Source organism: Scyliorhinus canicula, chromosome 14 (assembly GCF_902713615.1).
Source record: "Scyliorhinus canicula chromosome 14, sScyCan1.1, whole genome shotgun sequence".
Lineage (NCBI taxonomy): Eukaryota > Metazoa > Chordata > Chondrichthyes > Carcharhiniformes > Scyliorhinidae > Scyliorhinus > Scyliorhinus canicula.
Genome location: NC_052159.1, coordinates 120,537,125 through 120,551,738, shown reverse-complemented (window position 1 = coordinate 120,551,738; position 14,614 = coordinate 120,537,125). Strand labels below are relative to the sequence as shown.

Below are 14,614 nucleotides of genomic sequence, written 5' to 3'. Positions count from 1 at the left end.
TGGACAGATGCATGTGTGACAGGAATATTGGTGAGGATTAGGTCAAGTAGCTTTTTGGTTCCTTCACCTACCACAGACCCAGTCTAACAGTAATGTCCTTTTGGCCAGCTCAGACAATGCTGCTACCGAGTCACTCATGGTCTTGGACATTGAAATCCGTACCCAGAGTGCATTCTGCATCATAGCTACCCTCAATGCTTCCTCCAATCAGCTCAGGAGAGGTGGGTAGGTGGTAATTAGTAGGTCACCTTGCCTATGTTTGACCTGAAGCCATGAGACCTTGTAGGGTCCAGAGTCAAATGCAGTTGATGTTTTTGTTTTTTAAGAAAGTGTTTGATAAAGTACTACGTAAAAAGCTGTATCGGGGGTTGGTGGGATGCAGATTTGAGGTTGCTTTCAGAACAACCATAATCTTATTAAATGGCAGAGCAGGCTCGAAGGGCTGAATGGCCTACTTGTTTATATGTGGTGTAAAACTGAGTCTCATGGAATAGGAGGGTCAGCGTCCAATTGGATATAAAATTGGCTTGAAGACAGAAAACAGCATGTCATGGTAAATAGTTATTTTTCAGACTGGAGGATAGTAGACAAGGGTCAACTTTTGGAACCACTACTTTATTTGCTATATATAAACATAATATTCAAAGGAGTCTTGAGAAAGATTGAAACTTAGGAATTTATTAAGTTAAATAAATTAAAGTCCACAAAGCAGTACATCCAGTCCAAGCCGGGAGCATCTGAAGATGCCAGTTCTTATCCTGTGGGCCCCGTGGGAATTATTACAAAAAATAAAGAGTAACATTTCAAAATTTGCTGATCGTACCCAACTTGCTAGTGCAGCAGACAGTGCGGCTGATACACATCACCGGTAACATGATATAGATTGACTCGTAGAATGGGTAGATAAATGGAAGATTAAATTCAATACAGAGAAGTGAGAGGTGATGCATTTTGGGATAAGCAATAAAGAGGGGCAATATAAACCTACAGAAGGTCTCTCAAAAGAGTGCAGAAGAGATTTACTAGAATTGATCCAGGAATAGGGATTTTAAATATAAGATTAGAAAATGCTCGGTTGGGTCTCCTTGGAATAAAGACGATTGAGCGGAGATTTGACAAAGCTGTACAATCTTGGCCAGTTTGGACAAGGTAGGCAAAGGAAAACAGTGCTAATTTGCATAGTACAAGGAATCGGGAGGCACGGATTGGAGATTTTATGCAGGAGATGCAGGGGGTATGTGATGAGGAACTATTTTTAAATAGTAATGCCAGGAAGTTGCTGCCCATGAAAGTGCTGAAACGGGAAATAAACTGGAAAGGACAATGGATGGGAATTTGCAGGAAATAAACATTACAGGGTTAGAGAAGGGGAGTGGATTTGGACTAGTTTGCTCAGTGGAGGGGTGGCATGATCTCAATAATCCATTCTGTGTTCTAAATGACTATTCTGGGCGAAATAAATTTACTCAATGGTATTTTATCTGCAGTTTTCTGTTCTCAACAAGCAATTTAAGAGTAGATCATGATGAATTAACGAATCAACACGGGTATAATGGCACTCCACATACTGACAGGAGTGATTTGCAAGCATTTCTCACCTTTTCAAAGGCATTTCAGAAAGTTTTGATCTGCAGTTCATGAACACTTTCAGCTTCATATTGATCACCTGATGCAATACCTGAACAAAAACAAATATTTTCATGTTTTATGATGTTCATTTTAAAGCAGGCAAAAGTGATCAACAAATTAGAGTCATATGCTGGGATTTCTCTCCCCTCGCCGTGAGTTTCCCCATGACAGGGGCGGCATGTTGTTGGCCACCGGTTCTGCCCTGGGGCAGCAGGGTAGCATGGTGGTTAGCATAAATGCTTCACAGCTCCAGGGTCCCAGGTTCGATTCCCGGCTGGGTCACTGTCTGTGTGGAGTCTGCACGTCCTCCCCCTGTGTGCGTGGGTTTCCTCCGGGTGCTCCGGTTTCCTCCCACAGTCCAAAGATGTGCGGGTTAGGTGGATTGGCCATGCTAAATTGCCCGTAGTGTCCTAATAAAAAGTAAGGTTAAGGGGGAGGTTGTTGGGTTACGGGTATAGGGTGGATACGTGGGTTTGAGTAGGGTGATCATGGCTCGGCACAACATTGAGGGCCGAAGGGCCTGTTCTGTGCTGTACTGTTCTATGTTCTAAAGTCGAAAGGCAATGGCTCACTTACTCTATTGCCGGGGAACCCGTCACGGGGTCGTGGGTGTGGGGTCGCCTTTGGTGGGACCGGAAGAACATAAGAACTAGGAGCAGGAGTAGGCAATTCAACCTCTCGAGCCTGCTCCGCTATTCAATGTGATCATCACTCATCTCCTCGGGGCCTCAACTCTACTTTCCTGCCCATTCTCCATAGACCTTCAAATGATTACTAATTAAAAATCTGTCTGCTCCTGAAATTTACCCAATGACCCGGCATCCACCACACTCTGAGGTAGTGAATTCCATAGATTCTCCAACTTTTAAGAGAAGTACTTTCTCCTCAACTCTGTTTTAAATTTGCTAATCCTTATCCTAAAACTATGACCTCTTGTTCTCAATCGCCCCACAAGAGGGAACATCCGCTCTACGTATACTTTGTCAATACCTATTGTCATCTTATGTACCTCAATTAGATCTCCTCTCATACTTTGAGCATAAAACATAAAACATAGAACATGGAACATTACAGCACAGTACAGGCCCTTCGGCCCACAATGTTGTGCTGACCATTTATCTCAATCTAAGATTAACTTAACCTACACCTCTTCAATTTACTGCTGTCCATGTGCCTGTCCAAGAGTCGCTTAAATGTCCCTAATGACTCTGACTCCACCACCTCTGCTGGCAGTGCATTCCACGCATCCACCACTCTCTGTGTAAAGAACCGACCTCTAACATCTTCATATACCTTCCTCCAATCACCTTAAAATTATGTCCCCTCGTGACAGCCATTTCCGCCCTGAAGAAAAGTCTCTGGTTATCCACTCTACCCATGCCTCTCATCACCTTGTACACCTCTATCAAGTCACATCACTTCCTTCTTCGCTCCAGTGAGAAAAGCCCTAGCTCCCTCAACCTTTCTTCATAGGACATGCCCTCCAGTCCAGGCAGAATCCTGGTAAATCTCCTCTGCACCCTCTCCAAAGCATCCACATCCTTCCTATAATGAGGTGAGCAGAACTGGACACAATATTCCAAGTGTGGACTAACCATGGTTTTATAAAGCTGCAACAAAACCTTGCGGTTCTTAAACTCAATCCCCCTCTTAATGAAAGCCAACACGCCATACGTCTTCTTAACAACCCTAGCAACCTGACTGGTAACTTTGAGGGATTCATGTACGTGGACCCCAAGATCCCTCTGTTTCACCACACTTCCAAAAATCCTGCCTTTAACCCTGTATTCAGTATTCAAACTCAACTTTCCAAAATGAATCACTTCACATTTATCTAGGTTGAACTCCATCTGCCACTTCTCAGCCCAGCTCTGCATCCTGTCAGTATCCTGCTGTAACCTGCAACAAATCTCAACACTATCTCCAACTCCACCAATCTTCGTGTCATCGGCAAACTTACTAACCCACCCTTCCACTTCCTTATCTAAGTCATTTAGAAAAACCACAAAGAGCAGAGATCCCAGAACAGATCCTTGCAGGACACCACTGGCCATCGACCTCCAGGCGGAATACTTTCCATCCTATACTTTCATTATATAGAGTATACTCGGCGAGTATAGGACTACACTGCTCAATCTCTCTTCATAAGACAAATCCCTTGGACTGGATTCTCCGTCGGCGATAATCCTTTGCTTCACTGCCTTGAATGCAACTGTATAATTCCTCATATAAGCGGATCAAAACTGCACACAGTACTCCAGGTGTTGTCTTGTGCAGTTGTACCAACAATTCCCTACTTTTATACTCCATTCCTTTAGCTATAAAGGCTAAAATTCCATTTGCCTTCCTTATTACCTGCATGCTAGTTTTCTACCATTTATGCACAGAAACACCCACGTCCCTCCGCACTGAAGCACTCTGAAGTTTCTCTCCATTTCATCAAGAAGTTGTCTTTCCATTTTTCCGACAAAAATGGGTAACATTTGGTCCATTCACCTAACCTATCTGTATCCATTTGTAAATTTCTTATTTCCTTATTGCAACTTAATATTCCACCTATTTTAGTGTCATCTGCAAATTTGGCGAGATTATCTTCTATTCCTACATCCAGGTCATTAATACATATTGTAAATAGTTGGGACTTGAGGACTGAACCCTTTAGGCATTCCACTAGTTACAGCTTGCCAACCAGAGAAAGATCAATTTATCCCAACTCTATTCCTTCTGTCGATTCGCCCGTCTTCTATCAAAGCTAATACCCCTAATACCATGTGATCTTACCTTGTGCGCAGCACCTTATCAAATGCTTTCCGGACATCCAGATATACTACATCGACAGGATTCCCATTATCCAAGAGCAGAAAACAAAGAAAAGTACAGCACAGGAGCAGGCCCTTCGGCCCTCCAGGCCTGTGCCAATCATGATGCCCGAACTATAAAAAAACCTTCTGCCGTTACTTGGTCTGTATCCCTCTGTTTCCTCCCTATTCATGTATCCATCCAGATGCCTCTTAAATATTGCTAATGTGCCTGCTTCCACCACATCCTCGTTCCAGGCGCCCACCACTCTCTGTGTGAAAAACGTACCCCGCAAATCTCCCTTAAACTTTCCCCCTCTCACCTTGAAGGTTCCTTGTAATTGGCACATTCACCATTGGGAAAAGTCTCTAACAATCCACCCTGTCTATACCTCTCATACGTTTGCAGAGCTCTATCAGGCCTCCCCTCAGCCTCTGTCTTTCCAGTGAAAATCAATCTTAGTTTATTCAACTTCTCCTCAAAGCCAACACCGTAGAGACCAGGCAACAACCTGGTGAATGTTCTTTGCACTCTGTCCAAAACTTCCACATCCTTCTAATAATGTGGTGACCAGAATTGCACGCAATACTCCAAATACGGCCTAACCAAGGTTTTATATAGCTACAACATGATTTCCCAACACTTGTACTTGATGCCCCGGCTCAAGGCAAGCATGCCACATGCCTTCTCAATCACCTTGGCCACCTTTGTTGCCACTTTTAGGGAACTGTGGACCTGCACACCCAGATCCCTCTGTATGTTAATGTCCTAAGGGTCCTACCATTTACAGTATAATTCATAGTTAGATTTGATCCTCCAAAATGCATCACCTCACATTTGTCCGCATAAAACTCCATCTGCTATTTCTGTGCCCAAGTCTCCAATCTATCTATATCCTGTTGCATCCTCTGACAATCTCGGCACTATCAGCAACTCCGCCAACCTTTGTGTCATCCGCAAACTTACTAATCAGACCACCCACATTTTCCTTCAGATCATTTATATATATTACAAACAACAGAGGTCCCAGCGCTGATCCCTGCGGAACACTACTAGCTACAGATTTCCATTCTGAAAAACACCCTTCCACATCTACTCTCTGTCTTCTCTAATCAAGCCAGTTCTGTATCCATCTAGCCAGCCCACTCCGAATCCTATGTGATTTTAGTTTTTGTACCAGTCTGCCATGTGGGACCTTGTCAAACGTGTTACTAAAGTCCATATAAGCCACAGTGACATCCCATCATTAATTGTCTTTGTCATCTCTTCAAAAAACTCAATCAAGTTGGTGAGACATGACCTTCCCCGTATAAAACCATGCTGCCTGTCACTAACAAGTCCAAATGTGCATATATCCTCTCCCTCAGTATCTTTTCCAAAAGCTTCCCCACCACTGATATCAAGTTCACCGGCCTATATTTTACTAGATTATCCCTGCTTTAGTTTTAAGCTAGCTATGGAGAATGATAGTTGTGGCCCAAAAGTTAAAATTCTAAATTGGGGCAAGGACAATTTTGAGGGTATCAGGTGGGTATTTTCAAAACTTGATTGGGGGAGCCTGTTTACAGGCAAGAGGACAGCTGGTAAATGGGAGTCTTTCAAAAGGGTGTTGACTAGGGTTCAGGGTGAGCATATTCCTCTTAAAGGTGCTGGTAGAAGTAGGAAACCCTGGATGACTCGGGATATTAAGGCCATTGAAAAGAAAATTGAGAAAAGGAAGAACGAGGCATATGATAGACATAGGTAGCTGGGATCAAGTGAATCCTTGAAGAGTATAGGGCTTGTCGGAGTAGAGTTAAGAGAGAAATCAGGAGGGCAAAAAGGGGACATGAGATTGTCTTGGCAGATAAGGCAAAGGAAAATACAAAGAGCTTTTACAGATACATAAAGGGTAAAAGGGTGACTAGGGAGAGGGTAGGGCCTCTTAAGGATAAACAAGGTCATCTATGGCCACTGAAGGAAACAAGCTATTTCTGATAAGTAAAAGGATTATTGATTGAGCCATTTTGATGTACATACTAAAGCCCATATCAAAATTCATTTTTAAAATGAATTCCATCATAAGACTGCAAACACAACCTCAGATTACAAAGCGTACAACTTGCAATAATAAAAGCATGGATTTGAAACATTTGAAATGTTTGCAGCCTAACTAGAAGCAAATTAAATAATTCAATAAAGGTCAAAAAGTGCACCATAAGTTAACATGAATCTACCATTGTTCAAAATGTGAATAAGTATAGCAGTCAGCAGAAACCAGATCTGATAAAAAGTGTAAGTCATATTCCAACACACAATAAACATCCAAAGATGCAACATATTCACATCTATGTTGCACGTTGATGATTGACAACTAACCATCCAATCAAATGCATCCAAGCCAATCAATAGGGGTAGGAAATGATGGAGTCAGACTTATAAGACTTTCCTTAAAGATAGAGGTCCGGGCATCCATTTTCATTCCGGGATCACTCTATACTATTTATCGAACTACTCGCTGTCCTTATTTCATATTTAATATTTCTATTCTAACTCTAAAGTCTGCGCAAGCTGTTTTGGTTTGAGCAAGAAACCATTACTGTATTTTTGAAAGTTCAATTTGTTTGTAAGCCACTAGGTTAACTATATCTCTTAAAGCTTTCTGCAGGGCTTTCTTGAGAATATTTGATTTGTAACCACAAGAATACGTCAAACTCTCAATCATCATCAAAAGGAGAGAATGAGGGCTCTGTAGGGGGAAGACGTGCACGGGGCAGCACCCGCTACAGAACTAGGTTCTTTCTTGTTTTTTGCTTGTTTTGCCCGGGGGGTGGGGGGTTCCCTCTTCTTAATCCTTGTGGGTTTTATTTTCGTGCACACAAAAAAAACGAAGAGGAAAAATAAAAAAGAAAGGACCCATGCAGCGCTCACCTGGAGGTATGAGCAGGGGAAAAAGAGAAGAGACCGCAAGGGACTGGACCGGTAAGCTGTGGCCCATGGGAGGAAAGGAGGGAAAGATGTGCGAGAGGAGCTGGAGCCGGAGCCTGGAAGCGGCCGGGGAGAGTCGCGCCCCCCCTAGCTAGCGCCTTGGAGCGCGGGCCTGCAAGCCAGCCCAACCGAGCCCCCCCCCCCCCCCACCCCCGTACAGCAGAACGTGGGCAGCCGAGGAGAAGCGGCACCGAGCAAGTAGGAACGACCTGCGAACACTAACCCCCTCACGGTAGCAGGGCGCGGAGCAACAGAAGACGGGCAGGACGAGCGGCGGCCTGAGCCAAAGGGGGGACCGAGCCAGCAGCAACGACCACGAGGCAGGCAGTGGAACAAAGAGGGACTCCTGGCCCGACCAGAAGCCTCTCCCTCTCTCTCGACCGTGGGTGAGTGAGGAGGAGAAAAAGAAAAGAAGAACTTCCCCTTTTTCCAAAAAAAACTTCAAAAAGAAAACTATTAAAGGGAGAGAAAATTTCTTCTTTTTTTTCCACTTTTAAAAAAAAACTTATCTGAAAAGAGTCTTTTTAAAAGGGGGAAGAAGAAAAAGTGTTAAAGGAGAGAAGGGAGGGGGAAAGAAAAAGGAGGGAAGAAAAAAAAGGAGGGGGAAAAACAAAAAGGGGAAAAAAGAATGCCAGAAGGGAGTCAAAGCAGAGGGAGAAAGGGCACCAAACACAGACGGGGCAATCAGATGAGCACGAAGCGGGGGAACGGAAAGTTCGCCGCAACAAAAAGAACTCGACAGACAGGAGCATTTTCCCCCTGGGTCGGGGGGAACTGGAACTGGAAGGCAGCCTTTGCCGAGGCGCTGAGGGAACAGCAGCAGGGAAGCAAGGCAGAGGCCAGAGCGGACATAGCGGCCGCAATGCAGGAGGTGCAGCTCGCCCTGAGCAGAGCAGAGAAGAAACTGGAAGTACAAGAGGAGAGACTGGAAACCCAAGAAGCGACCATTAAGCAGCTGGAAAAAGCTGCGTCTGACATGAGCGACCGGATCACAGCCCTGGAGAGGGAGGTGGCGAGACTGGGCACAACACAGGGGAGGCTGAAGGGCAGGGTGGACGATCAGGAAAACGCTCAAGAAGACAAAATGTCAGGATAGTGGGCCACCCAGAGCGGATCGAGGGTAGAAACCCCACGGCCTACGTGGCCGAGATGCTGGGTAACTTAGTCGGGAGGAAAACGTTCCCCAACCCACCAGAAATGGACAGAGCACACCGGTCGCTGCGCCTGCAGCCCAGGGCAGGGGACCACCCAAGAGAAGTCATAGCTAAACTGCACTGGTACCGGGACAGGGAAACAATCCTGCGCTGGGCCAGGCAAAACACAACTTGCAAATGGGAAGGAGACTTCATTAGAGTTTACGAGGACATTGGGGCAAAGGAGGTATATACGGGAGAGGGGGAGAAAAGGGAAGGACCGGGGGGGGGGGGGGGGGACAGACACAGGGATGGAGGGACAAACAAGGCTAGAAAAGGATTAGTAATAGGGCTACCAAGTGCCACAACCAAGGGCTCTGAACAAGGAATCGCTGCAAGCACCCACCCAGTATGGTATCTGGGTGAAGGGAGACACCAGAATGCAGGGGGTTACCCGCGTGGCTTTGACTCCCTTCTGGCATTCTTTTTTCCCCGTTTTGTTTTTCCCCCTCCTTTTTTTCTTCCCCCCTTTTTCTTTTCCCCTACCTTCTCTCCTTTAACACTTTTTCTTCTTCCCCCTTTTAAAAAGACTCTTTTCAGATAAGTTTGGGTTTTTTTAAAAGTGGAAAAAAACGAAGGGAAACCCCGGAGCGCAGGGACCTGATCGCATGGAGAGAGCAGCGACAGCGGCCATCCTAGACGCCCCCCTAACAAAGGGAAACCCCGGAGCGCAGGGACCCGATCGCATGGAGAGAGCAGCGACAGCGGCCATCCTAGACGCCCCCCTAACAAAGGGAAACCCCGGCGGGCAGGGGCCCGATCGCATGGAGAGAGCAGCGACAGCGGCCATCCTAGACGCCCCCCTAACAAAGGGAAACCCCGAAGGGCAGGGACGCGTCCACCAGGTAAGTATGGTTAATCCCACAGGAGCGAGGGGACAGAAGCCCCCCAGGATAGTCACCTGGAACGTATGGGGACTCAACGGCCCAGTGAAAAGATCCAGAATCCTCACCCACCTAAGAAATGTGAAGGCCGACATAATCTTCATCAAGAGATGCACCTGAGAGAGCAGGACCGACTGCGGGTAAGAAAGGGCTGGATGGGACAGACCTACCATTCCTGCTATGGGACGAGGGTAGGAGGGGTGGCAATACTGATCAGCAAATGGACGATGTTTAGGGCGACAAAGATGGTTGCGGACCCAGGGGGGCGGTACTTCATGGTCAGCGGGGTCCTGGATGGGGCACCAGTAGTACTAGTTAACATGTGCGCGCCCAACTGGGACGACACGAGCTTCATCAAGAAGACCATGGCAGAAATCCCTGACGCACCGGCTAATCATGGTGGGGGGAACTTCAACTGTGTACAGGATCTAACGACTGACAGATTAAACCCCAAAATGGGGAAAACCTCAAGCATGGCAAGGGAACTCGGTCACTTTATGGAAGAGATGGGAGCGGTGGACCCCTGGAGGTTCACCCACCCAGGGAGAAGGAGTTTTCCTTCTTCTCCCCAGTACACAACGTGTACACCAGAATTGACTTATTTGTGATGGGGAAAACGGTGCTTCCAGGGATAGACAAAGTGGAATACTCCGCAATTGTGATATCAGACCGCGCTCCACATTACATGGACGTGCGGCTAGAGACGGGCAGGGCCCAACGCCCCACATGGAGGTTGGACGGTGCCTTACTAGCTGACAAGGCCTTCAACAAAAACATATCGCGGGCCATAGCAGAGTACACGGAGAACAACCTAAACGGGGAGGTCTCACCCTCCACGATCTGGGAAGCGCTAAATGCCGTACTAAGACGGGAAATCATCGCTTTCAAAGCGCAAATAGATAGGGAGGAAAGGGCGGCTAGGCAGCAGCTGGTCGACTCCATACTGGAGGTAGACTGTAAATACTCCGAGGCCCCGACCGTAGAGCTCCTGGCGGAGAGGAAAAAGCTACAAGGGAACTTTGATCTGCTCTCCACCAGGAAAGCAGTGCACCAACTCCGCCAGGCACGTGGTACCCTATACGAACACGGAGACAAAGCCAGCCGCCTGTTGGCACACCAGCTGAGAAAGCAGGCAGCCACCAGAGAAATTGCAGAAATCAGGGATACTAGAGGCACATTAGAAACAGAACCAGAAAAGATCAACAAAGCCTTCAGGGCCTTTTACCAAGGGCTGTACACTGCAGAGCCCCCAATGGGGGAGTCCGGGATGAAACGGTTCCTTGATGGACTGGACATTCCAGTCGTGGGAGAGGGCAGAAAATGGGGCTTGGAAGCACTGGGAGAGATCATGGACAGCATGAGCTCCATGCAGGCGGGAAGGCGCCGGGACCAGATGGGTTCCCAGCGGATTTCTACAAAAAATTTGCGACAGCACTGGCCCCGCACCTGTGGGAGATGTTCACAGACTCGCTGGCTAAGGGCACACTGCTACCCACGCTAGCACAGGCCTCAATCTCACTGATACCTAAGAAAGATAAAGACCCAACGGAATGTGGGTCATACAGACCCATCAAATGTCAGAATCTGACATGGTGGGATTCAAACCCATTGTGTTACCCTGGGTCTCTGGATTACTACTCCAATGACAATACCACTACGCCACCGCCTTCCTTAAGGAGTAAGAAGAAGATTAGTTTTAGAAATAAAAGCAAAATACTGCAGATAAAAACAGATAATGCTGGTAAAACGCAGCAGCTCAGCTATATCTGTGGAGAGAGAAATAAAGTTAATGTTTCATTGAATGAAAACGTTTTGAAGAAGATACATATTAGACTTACAACAATGAATCCTTCCCATTACTCAGAATCCATGCCAATTATTCATCTGTAATAATTTACAATGCAGGTCTATCACAGACAATTATTCAAAATTAAATGGTTGACAATGTGACAATTGAATGAAGCTTCACATTCTCACCATTAGTAATGGGACTATCCTTTGTGCCTCCCTGCTTATTGGATCAAGAATGGCCACCACTTCATAGAAAACTCCATCCTGAGGTTGTATCTTGATTACACTGCAGAACAAAAATTAAATATTTTAACAATTTAGACAATATACCATCAGGAATGCAACTTAGTTCAGGAAAGGTTCAGTTATTGAATCTGTTATTACCTTAGCTGATCATGAAGAAACTTGACATCCCTTCGAGATTCCACTTTAGACATTGATGATAAAAGAGCATCTACCTTCATGGTTAGATCACTGCCACTTCAGAACAGAAGGAAGAAAATGTAAGTTGTTGCCCAACCTTATTTCTGTTCAAAGGGTAATCAATGGGGGGGGGGATTTTGCACTCCTGTTTTTGGGGGTGGGATCAGGAAATTCCATGTGAGTCCCAAGCATGGCTTCCGTCTGCAGGATTTCCCGTTCCAATTGTCCCTGCTGCCAACCAGTGATGTAGCAGGAATCACAATATTGAACGTTGGGGTCCCCAAAGGGGAGTGGGGAATAGGGTAATTCCCAAGCAATAACTTGGCACTTCCCATGCGTCCCCTGGAGGGAAGAGATTCGCTGGGGGATGGGGTGTTTTGTGGGGTGATCAGGGATGGGGAAGTTCTACTTTTTAAATTTTGTATCGGGGTATTCTTTAAAATGCAAGCTGTTGATGCCGTTCTACCTCCAGCATGATGTCGTGGGATCCATGCCTTGGAATTTTTCTTTTATAAGTTCCTAACAATACAACAGGGAACGCCGCCTTTGGGGCTGGCACCTTTATTGTTTTTCCCACCGAATACATCAATCTGCCTTTTTTTGAGAATATTTAGCCCAATATGCTTGGAATTAATAGCCATTTCGTGGTGTCTTTATACAATTCCACATACAAGACCATCTGCTTCCTCCAAGCATACATGTTGCCATACATAAAGATGGGATTAATGTTGGAATTTCTGGGGAGGACAGAATCCAACCAACCAAAGATATTATCAGGACAAAATAAATGTCCACCCCCTCCTTGACTGAACAATACTTTAGGTCTGAGTAAGGAATGGAACAATTCCCTGCTCATAATTCCAATCAATCAGAGTATCGTATCTGGGTTCCGGTACATATGTGGATGGAGACAACAACAGTGAGGGTTTCCTGATACATGAGGGATTGAAGCAACAGCTATACAATCCCTTGATTTTACACATATCCTCTCCTCTGCTGTGAAGGACACTAAAGTAACTATTTAGCGCGACTGCCAGTTCCTTATTTCCAATTACAATATAAGGGGTAATGGATACTCACCCCACTTCCCACCTTTTGTCTAAAACATACCACAAAATTGGCAGTTACAATTATAACTCCCAGCTCTATGTTGACACTCTAGGGACGCGATTCTCCCAAAACGGGAGAAATCGTAAGCGCGCCCCTTCCCGACCGGGAACCGATTCTAGTCCCCGGTCGGGGCTAGCAGCCCGACGCCGCAAGCTCCGGCATCACGGGCTTAACGAATTTCGTTAAGCCCGCTTGCCGGAGTTAGCGCCGGCTGACGCGTCATATGACGTCAGCCGCGCATGCGCGGATTGGAAGACGTCATTGCGTATTTGCGAGAAACCCGCGCATGCGCGGGCCGGGATGCCCCTCAGCCGCCCCGCGAATGGATACTGCGGGGCGGCGGAAGGACAAATAGTGCGCGGGCATCGGGCCCGCTGCCCGCGTTCGGTGCCCACCGATCGCGGGCCCATGGCACCCTTGGCACGGCCGTGGTACTGCCGTGCCAATCGGTGCCATGGTTATAAAAAGCTAGTTGTTCCTGCCGTTTTTACGAACGGCCAGACCAGGTCTGTTTGCCGTTCGTAAAAACAGCGTAAAGGGCTGGGACTTCGGCCCATCGAACAGCTGTGAATCGCTGCCGGCCGTAAAAAAACGGCGGCAGCGATTCGTGTCGGGAGTTGGGCGGGGGGGGGGGGGGGGGGGGGGGGGAGAATAGCGGGAGGGCGGGAAAAATGTCGGGAAAGCCCTCCCGCTATTCTCCGACCCGTCGTGGGGGTCGGAGAATTTCGCCCTAGGTATTTCTCCTTGGGATGTGGGACTTTGTTGTACTTTCAGTATAATTTTATCCTTTGTGCAAAAGCATAATTTCATAATCAATGATTGTTTTTTCTTAGCGCATAAACACAAATCTTTTTGGTATTTTCAGTGACAATCAACATCGGTTTTGAGAAGTGCAACAGTTTCACCAGGTTGTACTTTATTGCTGCATCACCAACAAAATGAACTAATTTTAGGAGTCAGAAGAAAAAGGCAAAGCACACCTTTTCGAATCCACTCCCATCTGTTTGATATGAGCTTTAATCTTCTCTGCTGAAGTACTGAGGCTGATCCTCTCCAGCAGGTTGAAATCTTCAGGATGGAACTCAACACCTTCCATGAAAGCATCCAGGACCTAAGTGGAAAAATAACATCCAAAAGACTTAACAAACCTCCAAACAGGAGCACATCAGGGTTTACATTCAAGACTGAAAACATTTTAAAAAAAAAGGGCAGCACGGTGGCCTAGTGGTTAGCACAACCGCCTCATGGCGCTGAGGTCCCAGGTTCGATCCTGGCTCTGTGCCACTGTCCGTGTGGAGTTTGCACATTCTCCCCGTGTCTGCGTGGGTTTCGCCCCCACAACCCAAAAAATGTGCAGAGTAGGTGGATTGGCCACGCTAAAATTGCCCCTTAATTGGAAAAAATAATTGGGTAGTCTAAATTTATTAAAAAAAAGACTGAAAACATTTCTACTTCTTCTGCATTCACCAAATGATCCATGGATAGTTTTTGGATGGCAGAACTCAACAGCAGTGCAGCTGACAGACACACACAAGCTTTTCTCAAACTGAAACCAAAAAAGCAGAAGTAGAGCTCAGCTCCACCCACACTCTGATATCACTCCAGTAACTTGAGCAGCTCCATTTCTTAAATGTACATTACTTAAGCACCCATTTCTTAAAGGGTACTCTCATGTGACACGGGTGAAAATGTATGGATCAGAAATCATGTGAATGGCCCCACATGGGAAGCAGGAACAGTCCAGGCCAGGACAGGACCTGTGTCGTATGAGATACGGGTGGGGAAACATTAGATAAAGAAACACCTGGACTAGATGCG

At 46.4% G+C, this 14,614-nt stretch overlaps 1 protein-coding gene across 5 annotated transcripts in view; it reads right to left on the bottom strand.

The window, feature by feature from the left end:
* Positions 1 to 14,614, bottom strand: part of uggt2 (UDP-glucose glycoprotein glucosyltransferase 2) — a 625,263-nt gene that overhangs the window by 128,931 nt on the left and 481,718 nt on the right. For all 5 annotated transcript variants that reach the window (XM_038817830.1, XM_038817832.1, XM_038817829.1 and 2 more), the window contains 4 exons: positions 13,777 to 13,907; positions 11,648 to 11,743; positions 11,450 to 11,549; positions 1,599 to 1,678 (listed from right to left, as the gene is read on the bottom strand). In XM_038817830.1, the coding sequence (XP_038673758.1) occupies positions 1,599 to 1,678; positions 11,450 to 11,549; positions 11,648 to 11,743; positions 13,777 to 13,907 (407 nt within the window). The remainder of the gene's footprint in view (positions 1 to 1,598; positions 1,679 to 11,449; positions 11,550 to 11,647; positions 11,744 to 13,776; positions 13,908 to 14,614) is intronic.